The sequence below is a fragment of the Leucoraja erinacea genome, chromosome 25, assembly GCF_028641065.1.
Source record: "Leucoraja erinacea ecotype New England chromosome 25, Leri_hhj_1, whole genome shotgun sequence".
Taxonomy (NCBI): Eukaryota; Metazoa; Chordata; class Chondrichthyes; order Rajiformes; family Rajidae; genus Leucoraja; species Leucoraja erinaceus.
In genome coordinates this window covers 4,264,602-4,286,920 of record NC_073401.1, presented here as the reverse complement: position 1 = coordinate 4,286,920, position 22,319 = coordinate 4,264,602, and the positions used below count along the sequence as shown (strand labels likewise).

The window sequence follows — 22,319 nt, the reverse complement described above, 5'->3', positions numbered from 1 at the left end:
GTAGATTTTCTGCCTTACAGCGCTCACTGTGCCAGAGACCCTAGTTCGATCCCAACTACTGGTGCTGTCTGTACGGAGCTTGTACGTTCTCCCTGTGACCGCGTGGGTTTTCTGAGATCTTCGGTTTCCTCCCACACTCCAAAGACATACTGGTTTGTTGGTTAATTAGTTTGGTGTACATGTAAATTGACCCTAGTGTATGTAGGATAGAGTTCATGTGCAGGGATTGCTGGTCGGTGCGGACTCGGGCCAAAGGGCCTGTTTCTGCGCTGTATCTCAAACTAAAACTAAAGTAGCAAAGTGGCAGAACAAATCATTTTGTGTGTTTACACTAGACAACCAGTTAGTTGGAGTCAGTTCAATACGTACAATGCAAAATATGCTTCCAAAGTAGCTGCTCACATTTCTGAAAGACACACACACCTATTATTATATGTGTGGGAAGGAACTGCAGATGCTGGTTTAAAATGACGATGGACACAACGTGTCACTCAGTGGGTCAGCCTCTTTGGAGAAAAAGGAATAAGTGACTTTTCGGGTTGAGGCCCTTCTTCAGATTAGGAGGAAGAGACTGCAAAAACATCCTACTTCAGACTGAAGGATCTCTTCCCGAAACAATACCTATTCCTTTTCTCCATAGATGCTACCTGACCTGCTGACTTACTCCAGCTTTTTGTGTCTTTCTATTATTACATAATCCATATCCGATACCATCACTGGTCGAGTCCAAAAAAATATGGCTACCAGTAAACAGGATGTGAAAAGAAAAATCTTAACCCTCTCCTTGCCCATCCACATATTGCAGATACATATTGCACGTACGGTCATGAAAATAATAGGACCAGCCCTTATATGGTCAGTCCCTTTTCCACAGTCTCATCAATGGTTGTGTCACCTGCTGAATGGAATGGATTCAGAATACATCTGGTTAGGAAAATGCACAGTATCCTCGAAGGCCTGTAGCCTAACGGCATCAGTAGAATTATATCATCCCATAACCTGCAACTGCATCTCTTGGAATACTCCTCATTTGTGTTGGCCAGTGAGTCAGATAATCAATGGAGAGTGCAGAAGGCTGTGGCGATGGAAGCAGGACACCATGAAAATAAGATGCAATCGCAAGACAGCTACAACACAGAATTAGTATCATGGAAAGTAGTGATTGCTACAGAAATAATCGATTTCCCCAATGTTCAGATCGAAGATCCAGATGATTGCCACATCTGGTCATAAATAGTGTTGGACAATTAAACAATCATTGGGAGGAAGAGACTGCAAAAACATTCCCATTCTTATTAACTGTGGAACCTAGCACGAGTGAAATGGCTGAGGCTTTTCTATTTCCATTTGCAATTATCATTAATCTTGAATTCTGATAGAATGATCCATCTCTCCCATGTGGATCCCACCATTGTGGCAATCGAGCCAATTGAAAACCCCCAGATGATATCAATAATAGATGATTGCCTTGGATTTGCAAACAAAGTGGGTCCTGATAACATCCCACGTGGATTGCTGATATGCTCCAGATCTTGCTGTGCCGCTTTCTACTACAACTACAGCACTGTCAACCTACTGGGTAATGTGGAAAATGGTCTATTGTCTAGTCCGTCAGTTGGTTAGTCATCGTTTACTGCCATTATGTAGCTGGTGCAAGCTGGAGACAAAAACTCAAACACAATATTTGCTGCTGTCAAACAAAACTGCGTCATCACTCCAACCACTTACTCAGAATTTCACCTCATTCTCAGAAGCTTAATGCTGGAATGGAACAGATCTACAAGACAAATGAGAAAACGTTCAACTTCAGTTGCCTACACTCCGGAAGTCAATCCAATCTCAGTTACATAGAGGACACTTCTGTTTGCGCACATTCATTTTTCATTTCATTTCATTCAGAGACCGGAGCGCCGGAAAACGTTTCATTTTCAATATCCATGAAGCCATCACTCCATGAAAGCAGAGATCAATTTCAATACATGCACTTCCTCAACACAATTTTTGGTCATCTGATGAAAATTGTGCTTGAAGATGAAGCCCTCAAACCTGGCTCATGGTCTACTATCCACCTGTTAAATTCAGAGATGTGGACTGCCTGCAGCTTGCATATCAAAGCTTGGATGAGAAGCCACAATTGCTAAGTCTGCAAAATCCTCCAAAGCTGCTGACCAGATGTGAAGCAATGTATTAGATCATCAACGACCTAATTCTTCTCAATCAGTCCTGCCAGTGGTAGAAGGAATGAATATTCTGCAAGGTTTACCACTCAACTTGGTGTTCTAGTTCTACGGTATTGACATTCTTGAGTGTTAGTACAAGTGGAAGTGAAATTTGTGGTCTTTGTTTTCAGAGAGTCATGTGGTGACTAAGATGTTTTAAAATATACAGCTGATTTGCTCTAGTACCCATAGTACTTGTTGAACTTCCGTGTTATTGTTGTTTGGCCATTCAGAAAATTAACGCATTGATCATCAAACTGAGATAGTTAGATTTTAGATATTTATATATGGTCTGGCATTTATGTTACTTGTCATATAGCCCAATTGGCCCAACTCAGCCATGCCGACCATGTAAGCATGTCCCATTTAGCCGCATTTAACAGGAAACATAGGCAGGAAACAAGTTCCCGATGTTGGGGGAGTCCAGAACCAGGGGCCACAGTTTAAGAATAAGGAGTAAGCCATTTAGAACAGAGACGAGGAAACACTTTTTCTCACAGAGAGTGGAGAGTCTGTGGAATTCTCTGCCTCAGAGGGCGGTGGAGGCAGGTTCTCTGGATGCTTTCAAGAGAGAGCTAGATAGTGCTCTTAAAAATAGCAGAGTCAGGGGATATGGGGAGAAAGCAGGAACCGGGTACTGATTGGGGTTGATCAGCCATGATCACATTGAATGGCGGTGCTGGCTCGAAGGGCCAAATGGCCTACTCCTGCACCTATTGTCTATTATCTATTTAGCCCATTTTCCTCTAAAGCATTCAAAGTTTCTGAAGACATAGGAACAGAATTAGGTCATTCAACCCATAGAGTCTGCTGCGCCATTCTCTGTTCTATCCTTCTTAACATCATTCTCCTGCCTTTTCCCATAACCTTTAACACCCTTACTAATATAGAAACCTATCAACCTTCACTTTAAAAATACCCAAAGACTTCTCCTCCACAGCTGCCTGTGGCATTACATTCAACAGATTCACCATCCCCTGGCTAAAGAAATTCCTGAAGAAGGGTCTCGAACCAAAACATCACATATTCCTTTTTCTCCAGAGATGCTGTCTAACCCGCTGAGTTGCTCCAGCTTTTTGTGTCTATCTTCAATTCCTTCACATCTCCTTTCTAAAGGAGTGTACTTTTATTATGAGGGTGTGTCCTAGACTCTCCCACTAGTGGAAACATTATCTACGCATCCACTCTATCTAGACCTTTCACTATTCGGTAACTTTTAATGAGATTCCCCCCTCAACCTAAGCTCCAGCGAGCACATGCCCAGAGCCATTAAATGCTTATCATACTTTCCTAACTTGTTCAAATGTCTTTTAAATATTGTTATTGTCTGACAAGGTTTTGTTCTATTTTCGAAGCAGACATGTATGAAACAACATTTACAACAAAAATCATATTTTTATGAAGATGTTCAGAAAGATTGGGCACTGCCCTGAGAAATTCAATTTATAATATTACAAGGGACTAATGACCCAAATCATAGCCATAGTCATAGACTATGGAAACAGGCTTTCCAACCCACCAAATCTGTCCCATTCAGCAATAACTCCTTTACTCTAGTCCCACTTTTTATTCTCCCCACCAAGAGGATTCCAATGGTCACAGGAAGAATGTACAAACTGCACAGTCAGCACCAGTGGTCAAACCAGCTTCAAAACCCAAGTCTCTGAAGATGTGAGGCAACAGCTCTACTGAACAGCCCCCGCTCACTTAGCAACAATCCCAATATTGTTTTTAAACCTGCTGACCAGGGAGGAGCCATTGTAGTCTGGCAAGCTGACCATTATCTTGCTGATCCAGGGTTCAGCTCTCGCATGCTTCCTCATTACTTAACTGCTGGACCATGACCTCACAATCGAACACCAGGCTATCATCTCCCAGGCTGTTTCCGATATCATCACCTCTGGCCAACTCCCTTCCACACTACCAAACTTATCATCCCCCAGTCCCCACGTTCTGCAAAGCAGACTGCATTGGCAAACCCATTGTTTCTGCCTGCTCCTACCCCACGGAACTCTCCAAATACCTTTGATTGCATCCTATCCCCTCTTTGTCCAGTCCCTTCCGACCTACATCTGATGCCTTTCAACTTTTCAATAACTAGGTTTCCTGGCCCCCAATTGCCTCATTTTTACTATGGACGTCCACCTCCCTCCCCCACCAAGAAGGTCACAAGCCCCTCCAATTCTTCTTTGAATAGAGACCCAATCAATTACCCGCACCCACGGCAACTTTTCATTTGACTCCTTTCACTTTCTCCAAGTTAAAGGTGTAGCCATGGGCATTCGCATAATATAAGATAAAACTTTATTCATCCCCAGAGGGAAATTGGTCTGCCGACAGTCATAATACACAAGGCCCCAGCTACGCCTGCCTTTTTGTTGGTTACATCGAACAATCCTTGTTTCAAACCAACACTGGCACCATCTCCCAATTCTTTCGCCGCTAAATTAACAACTGCATCAGGACTGCCTCCTGCACCCATGTAGAACTTGCTGATTGCGTTATATTTACCACTAATTTCCACCCTGCCCTCAAATTCACTTGGACTATCTCTGGCACCTCTATGCCCTTTCTTGACCTCTCTGTCTCTATTTACAGGGGACAGACTATAAACTGACATCTACCAAAAAAATTCTCAACTCCCACAGTTATCTGGCCTACCCTTCCTCTCACCATGCCTCTTGCAAAGAAGCTATTCCATGCTCTCAATTTCTCCATCTCTGCCGCATCTGCTCCCAAACATTATGGAGGGCACTGTAAATACGTATCCCTCTCCCTTTTTCTCTTCCCTCCCATTCCTTGTGCTCCACCTGGACTTCCAATTATTTCTCTCCTCCCTATCTACTTACATGCCTTCCTCGAGCTTCACAATTCGCAACTTTTCAAACCTTTTTTCTCACATCGATTTTAATCACTGGCCTTTGTCCACCATTTGCCTATCAAACTCCCATCCCCCTCGCCTGTATCAATCAATTACCTGCCAGGATTTGTCATACCCCCTCCTCTCTTCCAGCTCTCCTACTTCCCACCCATAATCAGTCTGAAGGAGGGTCCTTCCCCGAAACAAATGCAATTCCTTGTTGTACCGGCGGTGTTACTGGTTTGAGTTGAATATCGCCCCAGCTATTCGGATGATTTTTTTCTTGATTTCATCAACATTTATTTTATTATTATTCCTTATGTCACACTTGTTTAAATGTTGTTTAATGCCAAGGTTGGTCACTCACACCACCTCTGAATTGATCGTCTATCAATTTTTTTGCTTCGTTTAGAGATACAGCGTGGAAATAGGACCTTCAGACCACTGAATCCGCACCGACCAGCGATCCCCACAAATTAACGCTATCCTACACACACTAGGGGCAATTTAACATTTATACCAATCATGTCAAGTCAAGAGAGTTTATTGTCATGTGTCCCAGATAGGACAATGAAATTCTTGCTTTGCTTCAGCACAACACAATGGAGTAGACATGAATACAGAACATTTCAGTGTGTACAAATCTGTACGTCTTTGGAGTGTGGAAGAAAACCGAAGATCTCGGAGAAACGGTCACAGGGAGAATGGATAAACTCCGCGCAGACAGCACCCGTAGTCGGGATCGAACCCTGGTCTCGGGTGCTGCAAGCGCTCTAAGGCAGCAACTCTACCAATGGACCATTGGAGAAATTGGCCAAGCAGGCATACTGGTGTCAGGGGTTATGGGGAGAAGGCAGGGAAATTGGGTTAGGAGGGAAAGATAGATCAGCCATTATTGACTAGCGAAGTAGACTTGATGGGCCGAATGGCCTAATTCTGCTCCTATTACTTATACCACTGAGCATCCGTCAGCAGATTATTGATGAGAAGGTAGTATATATTTTTAGTAGTATATATTTTATTTCGAACATGTAAAACAAAAAAAGTTAAAAACAAAGCAAAATAACAATAAAATGAAATGAACAATAAACCTATGCACAACTCATTAAATAACTTCTCATAAACATCACAAATTAAATGTTACATGTTCGAAAAGGAGTAAGGGGAAGTATACATTTATTTATTTCTATACCAACTGGTCAGGGGGGTAGTGAGGGAAAAGGGGTTATGGAGAGAGGAAGGGAGTGTGAGGGTAGGGAGTGGAGGAGGAGAGGGGAGAGAAGAGGAGGAGGAGGGAGTGTTGGGGATGAGGGGAATTGAGGAGCGCCTGTGCAGTTGGGGGAACGGGGCCCAACGTGTCCCACTTGGTCTAGTAAATTACTAAATCTCTCATCTTGTTTCTATATTTGCCCAGTTTGTGCTTTTGTGCCTATATTTGCACAAAAACGGTACACAATAGCACTACAATGTTTGCACCACCTTACTCACCATTGTCCTGTGATGGGCAAAATATAAATTTCATCAGATTGATGTTATATTTTACAAGTTATTCACATTTTTAACTTTACAAAATCCAGTTTAAGAAAGATTCACTTGAACACTGCGGTGGCAGTTACAGCTATGACATCACAATGGGATCGCATTTACATAAACTGCCCGTGAGCAGTGCTCCATCTGACAATGACATCACAATGGGATCTAATTTACAAAAACTGCCCGTGAGCAATGTTCCAGCCCACAATGACATCACAATTGGATCAGCGGCTTTCAGCTCAAGAGGGGTAGGGAGAGGAGAGGGGTTATGGAGGGAGGGAAGGTGTGAGATTTTTAAAATAAATCAATTTTAATCAAATTCTTGGGGAAAGATTCATTTACAAAATAAAAAGCGATTTTCATTGCGGGGGTGGAATAGGGGAGAGGTTTCATTTACAAAACAAAATCCAGAATTTTCCTTTTGGGGTGGTGGGATGGGGGGATACTAGTGCCATGCTAGTGAGTTTTTGTGGATGTTTTTCTTGGATAGGGGGACTTTATATCGGCGGCCTGATGGCAGAAGTTGGAAAGACTTGTGCAGGGGGTGGGTGGGATCCTGTGTAATGAGATTGGCTTTCCTTTTAACGTCAGCAAATAAAACAAATTTCAATATTTTTGATACTATACATATATCATTTATATGCCGAATGAACAATTTTGGTCCTAATACTGACCCCTGAGCTACTCCACAAGTAATATCCAAGCATTTTGATTTATGCTCACCTATTTTCACAAACTGATGCCTGTTACTTGAACAGCTTCTCAACACCACACCCCTGATAACATACCTTTCCAATTTATCAAGTAATATATTGCGATCAATGGTATTCAAAGTAACATTATCAAATTTGCAGGTGACACAAAGCTGGGTGGCAGTATGACCTGTGAGGAGGATGCTATGAGAATGCAGGGTGACTTGGACAGGTTGGGTGAGTGGGAAGATGCATGGCAGATGCAGTTTAATGTGGATAAATGTGAGGTTATCCACTTTTGTATCAAAAACAGGAAGCAGATTACTATCTAAATGGTGTGATGTTGGGAAAATGGGAAGTACAACGGGATCTGGAGGTCCTTGTTCATCAGTCAATTACAGTAAGCATGCAGGTACAGCAGGCAGTAAAGAAAGCAAATGGCATGTTGGCCTTTATAACAAGAGGAGTTGAGTATACGAGCAAAGAGGTCCTTCTGCAGTTGTACAGGGCCCTAGTGAGACCACACCTGGAGTAATGTGTGCAGTTTTGGCCTTCTAATTTGAGGAAGGACATTCTTCCTATTGAGGGAGTGCAGCATAGGTTTACAAGGTTATTTCCTGGGATGGCGGGACTGTCGTATGCTGAGAGAATGGAGCGGCTGGGCTTATATACTCTGAAGTTTAGAAGGATGAGAGGATATCTTATTGAAGCATATAACATTATTACGGGTTTGCGAGAGGCAGGAAACATGGTCCCGATGTTCGGGGAGTCCAGAACCAGGGGCCACCGTTTAAGAATAAGGGGTAAGCCATTTAGAACGGAGACGAGAAAACACTTATTCTCACAGAGAGTTGTGAGTCTGTGGATACTTTCAAGAGAGAGCTGGATAGGGCTCTTAAAGATAGCGGAGTCAGGGGATATGGAGAGAAGACAGGAACGAGTACTGATTGGAGATGATCAGCCATGATCACATTGAATGGCGGTGCTGGCTCAAAGGGCCAAATGACCTACTGCTGCCCTATTGTCTATTGTCTAGTCTTTAAGTAAAGAGTTTTTCCAGTATTTTGGATAATTGGGAAAGTAATGGAACAGGCCTATAATTCATTAAGTGGTGTCTATCCCCACTTTTATACTACCTGTATTTCCATTTTAATTTTGCTTGGGAACATACCAGTTAGAAACGTCACGTTACAGATGTGCGTTAGTGGTTTTGCAATACCATCAATGACTTTCTTGACTATTGTCATGTACATTTCATTCCAGTCAGTAGACATTTTATTCACACATTTATTTACAATATTCATGATTTTGTTTTCTTCTACTGCTCTAAAAAAAAAGTGAGCCTAGGTTTCTTTCTCCATAATCATCATCAGTCCCATCTTTGGGTGTCTCTGGGTCATTGATTTTTTCTGCCAATTATGGTCCCACACTTGCAAAAAAATTGTTGAAACCACTAACCACATCATCCATATTATTTATGGTCTTATCGTTATCAATGAAATACTGAGGGTAACGAGTTTCTAGATCCATTTCTAATAATACTGTTTAACACACTCCATATACCTTTAATGGTGTTTTATTTTTATCTAATATTTCATTATAGTATTCTTTCTTACATATCCTCATAATATTAGTTAATTTATTTTTATATTTCATCTCTGCCTTTTTAGTTCTAAACTTTATGAATTCTCTGTATAAAGTGTTTTTCTTTTTGCAGGCACTTCGAAATCCCTTTGTAATCAATGGAATATCTATTTATTTTTGTTTTCTACTGTATTTATTGGACAGTTTTTGTCATACAATGTTTTGAATATTTTTAAGAATGTTTCATATGCATTGTCAATGTATTCTACCTCGTTTATTATTCTCCAATCGTGTGATAGTAATTGATTTCTAAATGCATTCATAGATTCTTCTGTCCTCATTCATTTGTATTTCAGGTTATCGACATTCTTATCCTTCTTATAGTTACTGTCATACATTGCAAAAACTGGCAAATGGTCACTGATGTTATTTATTAATAACACGCTCACTATATTATCTTCCATAACATTTGTGAATATATTATCTATTAGCGTGGCACAGTGAGATGTAATTCTGCTATGTCTAGTGATTGTTGGATTAAAGCTCATACTATACATTGCATTCATAAACTTTTTCATTTTATTTGGATTTAACAAATTTATGTTGAAATCCCCGCAGATGAACATAAACTTTTGAATTGTTTTACCAAATATTTCTTCCATCCAATCCTTAAATATTTCAATATTAGATCCCGGTGCTCTATGTATACAGCTCACAATTACATTTTTCTTCTTTTCCATGCAGATTTCTATTGTGACACATTGTAGCACGTCCACTTACAAAGCCACGCCCCCTCCATTCTTGTTCTGCCTGTTCATATAATTCAATTCATATACAATCAACTCAAAGTCCACATCCTTCTCTGAGCTGATCCAAGTCTCTGATATAGCTTTTATATTGAATGGTTTCTTGAATTGATATATTCTTTGATGTTTTCGAAGTTGGCATATAGGCTTCTGTTGTTAAAGTGAATGATTGATATTTTATGATCTGACTTAACCTTCATGTTAAACTGTTCATCAGCAATTGTTGTTGATATTGTTGAAGAAATTATATTCTGGATCATAATAATTTTCCATATCTTGTGATTTATGCTCGGTATATTCAAAAGTTTTCAAACCCAGTTTATCATATTCTGTCATCCTTGTTGTTTGTGGTTCACCATTATCTCCCAATATGACTTCTTTCAGAACTTGTCATGGTAGTATGTAGAGTATTTATTTAGTCCCTCATTTTACCATTACCTTGTTGTGTTGTTCTTTTGGTCTCACTGGTATTTGTCCAATTCCAAAAAGGTTGTGGCAGACAGCATCTTCTCTTATTTTGGTGATGACTGGGAGTAAAATTGTGTAAAGTACCCTTGTTCTTTGCTGTAATCTGCAAGGGACTCTTTAATTTTTTTAACCTCATCAAACTGCAAATGCTGGAAATTTAAAATAAAAATAGAAAATGTTGGAAACACCAGCTGGGCCAGGCAGTCACTGCCAGAAGGGAAACAGTGAATGTTTCTGGTCAGAGACTTTTTACATCTGTCTCGGAGAACAGATGAGGGACTACTTTAAGGAATCATATATTGTATAGTATAGCAATGGGCCCCATTGTCCTACCACAAGAATGCTGACATGTTTACATAGCAACACTAATTCAATTTGCCTGCATTGGATCCATATCACTCATTGCCTTGCTGATTGGAGTGTCTGTCTGAATGCCTATTAAACATAGTAATTGTACCTGAATCCACCATCTCCTCTGGCAGTGTGTTCCAGATATCACCACTCCCTATATAAATATCTTTCCCCTCAGATCCTCATTTAAACTCTTTCGTCTAACCTTAAATCTATAGCCTCTTGTTTTTCATATCCATACCATGGGGTAATTCATTCTGACCATCTACCCTATCTATGCATTTCATGATTTTACATGCTTCTATTAAGTCACCCCTCAGCCTCCTTTACTTCAGGGAAAACGAACCCAGCCTATTGCTTATATCCTACCCCTACTTGACTTCATATTGCACATGTCAGGATTAGATTGCATCTGCCAACACTCTACTGAGCTTTCCATCTGATCTATATCCTGTTGTACCTATCCATAATGTAACCAACAACCAAGATGTGTGGAATAAGTGTCAAAGGCTAGAGATGAAAAGGAGACAGAAGGGTGTAAGATAAGGAGAGAAACAGCGTGATATGTGAAACCAGAGGGAGGGATAGAGGTGGAAGGGAGCAGGAGAACGTTCATGTGATAGTAGAAGAATTAGGCCATTCGGCCCATCAAGTCTACTCCACCATTCAATCACGGCTGATCTATCTTTCCCTCCTTACCCCATTCTCCTACCTTCTCCCCAGAACCCCTGACACCCGCATTAATCAATGATAAGGTTATGGGATAGTGGAGGAAATGCACCTGGGTGGGAGGCTTAGAGTAGAAGGGGTGGGTGGGTGGAGTGGTGTTACCTATAATTGGGGAATTCAATTGTCATACGGTTATGTTGTAAGCGACCTGAGTTGGATATGAGTTAAAAAGCACTTTGGGCGTGATGTTTTTAATTTCACTTTCCTTGCTGGAAGGAGCGGTGTGATTGATTGGGTATCACGTGGTGAGGCTCAGCTGGTTGTAGGTAGGGTCCGTGTGGCGTGGACATGTACTGTGTTGCAAACAACACTCTCAGCGTGATCAGCGCCTGGACTTTTGACACGTAGCCGACCAGTGACTCACTTGTCCTCTTTTTTTCTCCCCACACACAAAACATGTGCATGTCTTCACGAATGGAGTGGGCGGAGCGAAAGGGGGGAGGTTTGAAGCTGTTATAGGATCTTTGGTTTGAAGCTGTACGGGAATCGAAACGTAAAGTAGATTGATACTTCACCCTTTCCTTGAGGACGCAGGAGGAATAGCTGGTTGTTTCTTGTTGATGGACGAGTATATTGAATGCAACGCAGGTCAGCAAACACAGGAGGGATAAATGTCCACAGAGCACGCTTTGCACGTAGCTGCATTGTTATCCTCGAATTGTTGTAAAATGTAACGCGTTTATTATCTAGAATTTGTTGAACTGTATTATAACTGGTTGCAACTACCAGCTGGGCTGTCGGAAACGTGACTGCCTGCAGTTATTCCAACTAAGAACGACAGTCTCCCCGTGTTCAATGTGTGGAGGCAACAGCCTAATTTAATAACTTTGTGTCTACAATTTTATTGCAAAATAAGAGAAACAATTAGGTTTTGTGACCAGTCACTAGTTCAATCGAAGGGGTATCATGTTATCAAACGAGAAGGATTGGTCTAGATGCTGATTCTGCCAGATGTTTCCAATTTTATATATTTTAAGAGTACACGACAAGGAAAAGACCATTCGGCCCCTCAAATCCTGCCCTACATTTCAATATTATAATTATGGCTGATCCACTCTAGACCTCGTTATCTCTTCCGTGCCGTTTCCGCGTGGTATTCGATCCCCTGATATATCAAAAATGTATCTGCATATTTTAAAATACATCCCGTGATCTAGAATCCACAACTCGTGTTATTGCGAAATTATTGGGAAAAGAAAAGGCTTTTGGAGTGAGATACGAACCAATAATTCTCTACCTCCAGAGTAGGAATGCTGTGTTCAGCCGTAATGCACAATAATTTGCAGTGTTTTTGAAGGGTTTGATTATTTTTGTTTTGCATCGGTCAGGGGATAAATTTTGCTAGAGTATTAGGTTCCTACATGTTTTAATGAGTATGGAGAACATTTTAATTCCCTTGCCAAGATAGGAGTCATGCCTCTGATTGTCCTTCAGGGAAATCACTGTAATAACCCTTACTGTAAGGTTAATTGTCATATGTAATGACAATAAAACAATTAAATTCTTACTTGCAGCAGCAAAATAGACCTGTAAACACAATGCATATGGATAATAATATATTATAAGCAAAAAATATATATCAATGTTAATAAACCCAAAAAAGCTCAATACACTTAGTGAAATCAAAGATGGTCCATAGTCGAGTAGTCGTGTTGTGTAATATTTAAGAATCTGATGGTTGTTGGGAAGAAGGTATTCTTAAACTTAGTGGTCATGGTTTTCAGTGTTTTATCTTCCCAATGGTAGCAGTGAAATGAGAGCGTGGCCAGGGTGATGTGGGTCTTTGAGGCAGCGTCTCCTGAAGACCTCTTTGATAGTGGGGAGGTTAATACCTGTGAAAACATTCATCTTTCTATTAACGCTTATCTATTCATGTCTTTGATATGGACACTGAAGGATAATGCTATTTTCATTTCCAATTACCCAGTGTGAAGGTTGCACTTTTTGATCTTTTCGTAAGAAATTCTGAAGTAATACAGCATAATGAATTGTGGTCTGAAAGTTCCTATTCAAAAAGGCCCCAGGCCCACCTTAATGGGAAAGAAAGAAAGTTTTAGAGAAAGAAAAATGAGTGGCACTTTATTGACATGTGGAGTTTATTTTTGGATTGTAATTTTTCAAAATTGGAAAAGTTGGTCACAAAACAAATGTGAATCAAAAATGTGATTGATTTTGAACTAAATTCATTTTGAGGACAGGAGGTGATTGTGTTTCACCACTCGATGGTAACGATTTAACAGGCATGGGGGAAATCACACCTTTTTTTCCATTGAAAAATAAAATATTTTTTTAATTGGAACTCTTCACACAATCATATCATGTAAAGGTGTTTAAAACTAAAGGTGCAAAAGTGAGGAAAGACCTAATGTATGAATTATGCCTAAAAAGTCAATGTGATGCAGTTGCTTGTTATGCATCAATTCATGAAGGAAAATGTGTTAAATGCAGCATGACCTTTCTTACAGAACCTAGGTCTCTTTTGGTTGCAAAGCTTGTACCCAACCGATCTCCTGAATTGGATTTTAAATCTGGCTGTGAAACTTGGGGTGTGGCATTTTCACCCGACGGCTCGTACTTTGCCTGGTCACAAGGATACAACATCGTAAAATTGATTCCTTGGCCACTTGAAGACCGCAGAATGTAAGTTTTAAAATTTAGTCCTTGAGGAATCGTACAAAGGTTTGGTGACTGATTGTTGTTCTTTGTGATTATTCTTGAGTTTTTTTTTCGCTGCGATGCCCTCTCAAAGTATGCTCTCGTGAGTTCCAATGATAGCCCATTCGACTCCATTAAGGTCACTTGGTTTGAGATGACTGGTTAGTATTAGTACTTGAAATGTATGTCCTCTATTTGTTCTCCATATATCCAAATATATACTTGAGGAGTCATGGCAGAATGGGAACTGTGCTCCGTGTGTGACCTAAATGCAGGAGTGCACAGGAGATTGAGGTTAAATAATCTACAGTTGTCCATTAGTGTTATATTTTAGTATTAGTGCATTTGTGGAAGGCTGAGAGAATTTTATGTTACATTACAACTTGCCTCTACGATTACCTAATTCAGTTCCTCTTAATGTTTTTACTGTTTAAGGTAATGTGTGTGTGTGTGTGTGAGTGCGCGCGAGTGTGTGCGCGCGTGTGCTTGTGACCAATGCTATCATGCATCCCACGGGTAAGATGAGATAACATTCCAATAGCTATCAAGTACTTTAATGGCTGCATGGGGATGGATGTAACAACTACTCCAAACTTCAAGCTGCAAGGTTTTATTTGTTTGGATGAAGATGCAACGTTACTGGGTCACACCCTAAATTCATGAGGAACACTCTAACCTGTTTTACTGCCTTGCGTTCACAAGGATGTTACTCCTTTCACGTGAATCATAACCACTTGCAGTTTAAACAAAAATATTCTCAACATTATGTTGTGTGACTACAAATCTAGTTCATAAGTTATAGGAGCAGAATTAGGCCATACAGCCCATCCGTCATTCAATCATGGCTCATCTATCTTTCCCTCTCAACCCCATTCTCCTGCCTGTCCGTCAATCTCTGCCTTAAAAGTAGCCATTCATTTGGCCTCCACAGCCTTCTATGGCAATGAATTCCAAAGATTCTCCACCCTCTGACTAAAGAAATTCCTCCTCATTTTTCTAAAGGTACGTACATTTGTTCTGACACTACGCCTCTGTTCCTAAGCGCTTCCGCAAATGAAAGCTTCCTAACCACATCCACCCTACCGTGGCCTTTACTATTCAGTAAGTTTCAATGAGGTCCCCCCTCATCCTTCTAAACTCCAGCGAGTACAGGCCCAGTGCCTTCAAACGCTCACAACATATGTTAATCCAATAATTCCTAGGATCATTATCATTAAAAAAACAAACTCCTGGCCTTCTCCAATACCAGCACATCCTTCAAATATAGGGTCGAAAGCTACTCGCAAAACTCCAAATTCGGTCTGACCAGTGCCTTATAAAGACCAAGCATTATGTCCATGTTGTTATATTCTCGTAACTCTCAAAATAAATTTCAACGTGTAAATTAACTTTTTGTGTACCAGCACTCCAAAGTCTCTTTACACCTCCGATTTCTGAATTTTCTCACCATTTAGAAAATAGTCTACGCCTTTATTCCTACTACCGAAATGCATGACGCCACTCATTGCTACACTGTATTCCATCTGCCACTTCTTTGCCCACTCTCTCAACCTGTCCAAGTCCCTGCTTTCGCTACACTACCTGCCCCTCCACCTGTCTTCGTACCATCTGCAAACTAGGCTACAAAGCCTTCAGCTCCCTCATCTAAATCATGGATATACAACGTGAAGAGTAGTGGCCCCAGCACCGACCCCTGCGGAACTCTTGCCACTTCACCTTCTGCCATCCAGCCAACCTGCTATTCATCTTCCTTCTGATACCATAGGCACCCATCTTCTAAAGCAGCCATGTTGTACCTTATCAAAGGCCTTGTGAAAATCCAAGTAAACCATGTCCACTGACACTCCTTTGTCTGTCCTGCTATTTACTTCTTCAAAGAATTCCAACAGATTCGTCAGTCAACATCTCCCCTTAACAAAACCATGCTGACTTTGCCCTATTTTATCATATCTTCCTAGTGCTCAAGCACATCATTCTTTATAATGGACTTTAACATTTTACCAAATACTGAATTCAGTCTAACTGGCCTATAGTTTCCATTCTAAGGGGGCTGTCCCACTGCCCCCTTACTAATCTGCAAGTTTAGAAAAGTTTGCCGTCGACTCAAACTCACAGCATGGTTGACACAATGGTCCAAGGAGGTCCTATGAGATCACTGGAACTCTGCTTCATGCACAAGGGAAGTTCCTGCATACTCGCAGCCTCAGTTTGGTCGAGGAAAGATTTTCAGCATGTTGAAAAATTTTCTACAAGTAAAAATTGGTTGGCATTGTTCTTTTGAAACTCGTAGTGCAGGAAGTCGAGGGCAGTGGGGTGGGGTCGCTATGTAGTTACAGGCAGTCGAGGGCAGCTGTAGGCAATCTCCTTTGCTGACCGGGCATTGGCTCATTGGAGTTTTCAAGGAAAACCGACCGTTAATGTAAAATGCCCGCTAAAGTTTATTATAAGTTGTCTGGCTTCTTAAAAGTGTCTCCACTCCTTCTCTCCCCCCTCTCACCTCCCCTCCGCACTCTCTAAAGGACTTACTGTACACTGTGTCAGCCGTCTATTACATTTCTGTTCATCGCGGGTGTGAATTTCAGACAGCGCTCCCCAGCTTTCCCTGGCCCCTTTGCCTTGTGTGTGTGTGTGTGTGTGTGCGCGCGTGGTCATTCGATCCAACTTGAGGTTTTCCAGGTGAGTGGCCTCGAGCTTGAAGGTCGAAGTTGGTCGCTAAAAGGTGGCATCACTGGGACAGGCCCTTTATGCTTCCTCCCTTCTTGAACAGCCGGGTAATATCTGCAATTTTCCAATCGTCCAGGACCACTCCCGACTAGTCATTTTTGAAAGATCATTACTAATGCCTCAGCAATCTCAAAAGCCACCTCTTGAAGAATCCTGGGGTGCAGTCCATCCGGTCCAGGTGACATCCACCTTCACACCTTTTAGCTTCCGACACACCTTATCCTTAGTAATATCCACTCCACTAACTTCCACCCCCTGACTCTCTTGAATTTCAAGCTTGTTACTGGTGGCATAAGTGATAGGAGCAGAATTAGGCCATTTGGCCCATCAAGTCTACTCTGTCATTCAATCATGGCTGATCTGTCTCTCCCTCCTAACCCCATTCTCCTGCTTTCTCCCCATAATCCCCCGACACCCCATGCTAATTAAGAATCTATCTCTTCCTTAAAAATATCCATCGAATTGGCCTCCTCAGCCTTCTGTGGCAAAGAATTTCACAGATTCGCCACCACTAAAGAAATTGCTTATTTCCTTCTGAAAGGAACATCCTTTAATTCTGAGACTATGACCTCTAGTCCAAGGTTCTCCCATTAGTGGAAACATCCACTCTATCCCATGATGTCTTCCACTGTAAAGACTGATGCAATAAAACATTCAATTCATCTGCCATTTCTTTATTCCCCATTATCACTACTCCAATTTCATTTTCCAGCAGTCCAATGTCTACTCTTGCCTCTTTCTTACGCTTTATATATATCTGAAAAAACTTTTCTTATCCTCTTTTATATTATTGGCTAGGTTACATTCATATTTCATCTCTTCTCCCCCATTCGTTCCTTTAGTTACCTTTTGTTGTTGTTTTTTAAAGCTTCCCAATCCTCTGGCTTCCCACTAATGTTTGCAATGTTATATGCCTTCCCTTTTAGTTGTATTTTGTCTTTGACTTCCCTTGTCAGCCATGGTCACCTGTTTTTTCTTCCTCTTTGGAATGAAAAGATCCTGCATCTCCTGAATTATTCCCAGAAATTACCGCCATTTTTTTTGTCAAAATAGACAATACATGATCCGTGCAAAAAATACATCCAACATTTTTCTGAGTCTATACAAACATTCCATACTGTTTACACACATTGCTCAAATTTCACAAATGTACTTTTTTTCACTCATGTGGCCCACCTAACAATTTCTAACTGCGTTAAAAGCTCATCTTCTTTGTTCTGTATACTATGTGCATTCAAATAAAACACCTTTAGTTCGGTATTCACCAACTCTGTTCTCGCAATGGTCCTGATTTTACCTGTCTTTAGTCTCTTATCCCTTCTTTAAACATTCAGTCCTATTACTTCTGAAGGCTTCAGTAACCTGTCCTGCACACTCCATTAACTTCATCTATGCATTTCCAATTTATTGACCTCCCCTCCCCCTCCCCTCCCCCCAACTGTTTAGTTTAAAGATGGTTATGCAGTTTGCCAGGACCCTGGACCCAGCCAGGTTCAAGTGGAGTCTGTCCCATAGGAACATCTCCTTCCTTCCCCAATACTGTGCCAATGTCCCACAAATTAAAATCCACTTCTTCCGCACCAATCTTCTGTCAGTCATAAAGATAATACAGATAATGCAACCCTCAGTATCGCAGCCAAGATTTGGTTGTTCCTGCTTAAAGTGGGCAGGGGGATTGTAAAACCCTATCCCACGGTACAAGTTCATTCCAAGGGCTCTCCTGAGTTTAAAAAAAAATCAAACTTGTGGTAAGCACAGAGAATGAACGTAGCGGGTACGTCGGAGCTCGGGGTCGTCTCTTAGCGCTAACGGCAGGTACCCGGGAAGACTTGTTAACGGCAGGTGTCCACGAGAGCCTCGAGTACCAACGAGTGGCCATTACCGTAAATCTCTGAGTTTGAATCAGGGCAAACTCAGGAGAACCCTTGGAGTGAACTCGTACTGTGGGGCTGGGCTTTAATTGTAATTGATCTGTATGTGTTTAGTGGAATATAGGTAACTGACCAACTTTGAGTAGCTAACTAATAATGAATGTTGGTATTCGGATAGCGCTGACAGCTCTGTTCATTGGCAAGGCACATCAGAAGAGATCTGTATCTTGTGTGGAATGCAAGAATTCAAGTTGGCCCACATCAGGAGATAAAGGTTTACTGTAGTCTATAAAATGGCAAATGCAATGTCTTACCTTAAACAACATTGCAAGAACATGCTCAGTTTAATCTTTGGGAAAGTTTTTCAAAGCACTAAATTGGTGAGGAGTAGTACTGGAAATTAACAACCACTTAAAATTTGAGTTATGACAGGATGATAATGGGAATTTAAAAGCAAACCTGACTTAATATGTTTGGTGTGGCAATGTGGCAAGTTGAATGAAGGAATGTGTGGATGGCATCTTTGTGGATTTTGATAAGTTATCCACATAAAAATATGGTTTCTGAGAATAAAGAGTCTGGGCTTTGTGGACAAGGACTGAGTTGAGATGGTAAATGGTTGTTTTTCAGTTTGTGGCCATGTGAGGACCATTGCTTTTGTTGTTGATTTTAACACGGATGCAAATAGTAGAATTGGCCAATTCCAGTTGGTGCAATTAGTGAAGGTTCAGAAGATCTTTGGGAGAGTGCAGCAAAAAAAATACTAGAATGGTTCCAGAGCTGAGGAACTCGATGATATTTTATCTCCCTTGGTCAATAGTAATTGGCACAAACCTATTTTTATATCAGTCCAAATATACCCACCTTTTCTACCAGCTGTTTTTGTCCCCCAAGATGATGAATTCCTTTATGGTGTATTCAATGGTCATTCCTCAGCCTCTGCAATCTAGCTTGAGCCGGTATTAGTCATTGCTGTTTTACATGAAGAGTATCACATCAGCTATCTTACCTTGGCTGGCTGGACATACACAATTATAGGAACCAGGAATATGAAAGAAGGAACTGTAGATGCTGTTTTCAACCGAAGATAGACACAAAAAGCTGGAGTAACTCAGCGGGACAGGCAGCATCTCTGGATAGGAGTGGGTGACGTTTTGGGTCGAGACCCTTCTTCAGTGTGTGTGTGTTTAGTGGAATGCAGGTAACTGTCCAACTTTGAGTGGCTAACTACTATAATGGCTTCTTCAGTCTGTAGAAGGGTCTTGACCCGAAACTTCACCCATTCCTACTCTCCGGAGATGCTGCCTGTCCCCTGAGTTACTCTAGCTTTTTGTGTCCATCATAGGAAACAGGAACTCTGGCTGGTCTTTTTATCCGGTACAGTAAATGGAAGGACCATGGAAAGTGTTGCAGAATAGAGGTACCTATGGAAATGTGTACATCATCCCTTAAATGGTGTCACAAGTAAGGGGTGGGTGGAGGGGGGGGGGGGGGGGGGGGGGGGGGTGAAAAGGCATTTGGTGTGCTTGCTGTCTTTGTTCAGGATATTGAGTACAGGACTTGGGACATTGTGTTACAGCTGTCCAATTTGATGGTAAGGCCACATTGGTGTCCTATGTACTGTTCTGGTTGTCCTGTCCTAGGAAGGGTGTCATTAAGTTGGAGAGGATTAAAAAAAATGTGTAAAAAATGTTTCCGCTGGTGGGAGAGTCTAGGACCAGAGGTCATAGCCTCAGAATTAAAGGGTGCTCTTTTAGAAAGGTGAGGAGGAACCTCTTTAGTCGGAGGATAGTTATTCTGTGGAACTCATTGCCAAGTGGGTATTTTTTAAGACGGAGACAAATTCTTGATTAGAACGGGTGTCAAGGGTTATTGTGAGAAGGCAGGAAAATGGGATTAGGAGGCAGAGATCAGCCATGAGTGAATGGTGATGGGCTGAATGGCCTAATTCTACTATAACCTGTGAAAAAAGATTTACGATTGACAAGGAGAGGCTGGATAGACTAGGACTTTTTACTCCAGAGTATAGGGGCCTGAGGAGTGATCATATGGAAGTGTAGATAATCATGAGGAGCATGGGTAAGGTGAACAGCCACAATCTCTTCCCCGGGTTAGATTGGGGAGTTTAAAACTAAATATGATGGATTTCAGGTCAGAGGGAAAAGATTGATGTCCAGAGGGACGATTATTTTCCACACAGGACGTTCTGCATGCAGAACAAACTGCTAAAGGATGCTGGTAGCGGTAGATGCAGCATTTAAAAGACACTTGGGCAGGTACATGGATTGGAAGGGTTTGGAGGAATATGGACCAGAGTCTGGGACTAGCTCGTTTGGGCAATTTGGTTGGCTTGGATGAGTTGATATGAAGGGTCTGTTTCTGTGCTGGAAAACTCTACTGAGGTGGTGGTAAAGACAGAATAATAGAGATAGTAATGTAGCCATGGTCAAATGTGAACCATGGGACTGCCAAGAAAGATGTCCCAACTGGTCATTGTCTCATTATTTTAACTAATGGACTTTAATGAAGTTCCACAATTTTTTTTTTTAGATGGAAATAGAATTGTCAGCCTGCTAATAAATGCATTACTGCTTTACCATCTGATTGGCAGAATGTGGAACCACTTCCACGTGAAGTAGTTGAGTGAATAGAATTACACATTTCACAAAACTTGACCAGAGAGTGTGTATACAATTATTCTGTAGTGTAGTTGAGGAAAACTGGTCTGGCCTGGCCTGTTTCCATGCTACACATTGTAAGTAAATAAGGTTGAGTGTATGTAGGATTATCATGAAAATAGCTACAATTAAAAAAATTAGTCATGCTGCATGGAATGAAACCCTCAGTCCAACCCCCTGCTAACCAAGATGCTCCATCTAAGGTAGTCCCCTTTTATCCATATCCCTCTAAACCTTTCTTTTCCATGTTCAAAAGTCTTTTAAATGTTGTAATTAGACCTGCCTCAACTACTTTCACTGGCAGCTTGTTCCATACACCCACCACCCTCTGTGTGGAAAAAGTTGCCCCTCTGGTCCCTGTTTAAATATTTTTCTTCTTACCTTAAACTTTTGCCCTCTTGTTCATAATTCCCCTGTTGTACAAAACAAATCTATCCATTCACTCTATCTATTCCCCTCATGCTTAAATTATCTCCGTAAAACATTGCCTCTTGGTCTCCTGTGCTCCAGAGAATAAAATCCTAGCCTGCCCAATCCCTCCCTTGTAGTTCAGGCCCTCGGGTCCTGGCAATGCCTTTGTAAACCTTCTCTTTGCAGCTTAATGTTGTCTTTCCTGTAGCAAGGTGACCAAAACTGAACACAATGTGTGAAGGGTGGCCTCAACAACATCATGTGCAATTAAATTCTTCAGTAATCATGAAGGAAGCCATCTTTAGGGTGGCACGGTGGCGCAGAGGTTGAGTTGCTGCCTTATAGCCCTAGCAGCGCCGGAGACCGGGGTTCGATCCTGACTACGGGTGCTGTCTGTACAGAGTTTGTACGTTCTCCCTGTGACCTGTGTGGGTTTTCTCCGAGATCTTTGGTTTCCTCCCGCACTCCAAAGACGCACAGGTTTGTAGGTTAATTGGCTTGGTAAGTGTAGGGTAGTGTTAATGTGCGGGGATCACTGGTCGGCGCGGACCCAGTGCGCCGAAGGACCTGTTTCCGCGCTGCATCACTAAATTAAACTAAATACTGCCACGGGTTGTTTTTATTTCTTGTAAAGTGTCTGGAATATCTTGCTTTGCACTGGAAAATGCAGTCTAGGTCAGTTGCTGATCTAGTGCAAGCGATGTGTGCATTTGCATGGCCAGAGGCTTGTAATCCCGA

At 41.5% G+C, this 22,319-nt stretch overlaps 1 protein-coding gene across 1 annotated transcript in view; it reads left to right on the top strand.

Annotated features, from left to right (window-relative positions):
* Positions 1 to 9,173: 9,173 nt before the first annotated feature.
* wsb2 (WD repeat and SOCS box containing 2) overlaps positions 9,174 to 22,319 on the top strand; it is a 30,437-nt gene continuing 17,291 nt past the window's right edge. Inside the window, exons 1-2 of the mRNA XM_055655592.1 lie at positions 9,174 to 11,830; positions 13,708 to 13,882. Of these exons, the coding sequence (XP_055511567.1) occupies positions 11,803 to 11,830; positions 13,708 to 13,882 (203 nt within the window). The 5' untranslated portion in view covers positions 9,174 to 11,802. The remainder of the gene's footprint in view (positions 11,831 to 13,707; positions 13,883 to 22,319) is intronic.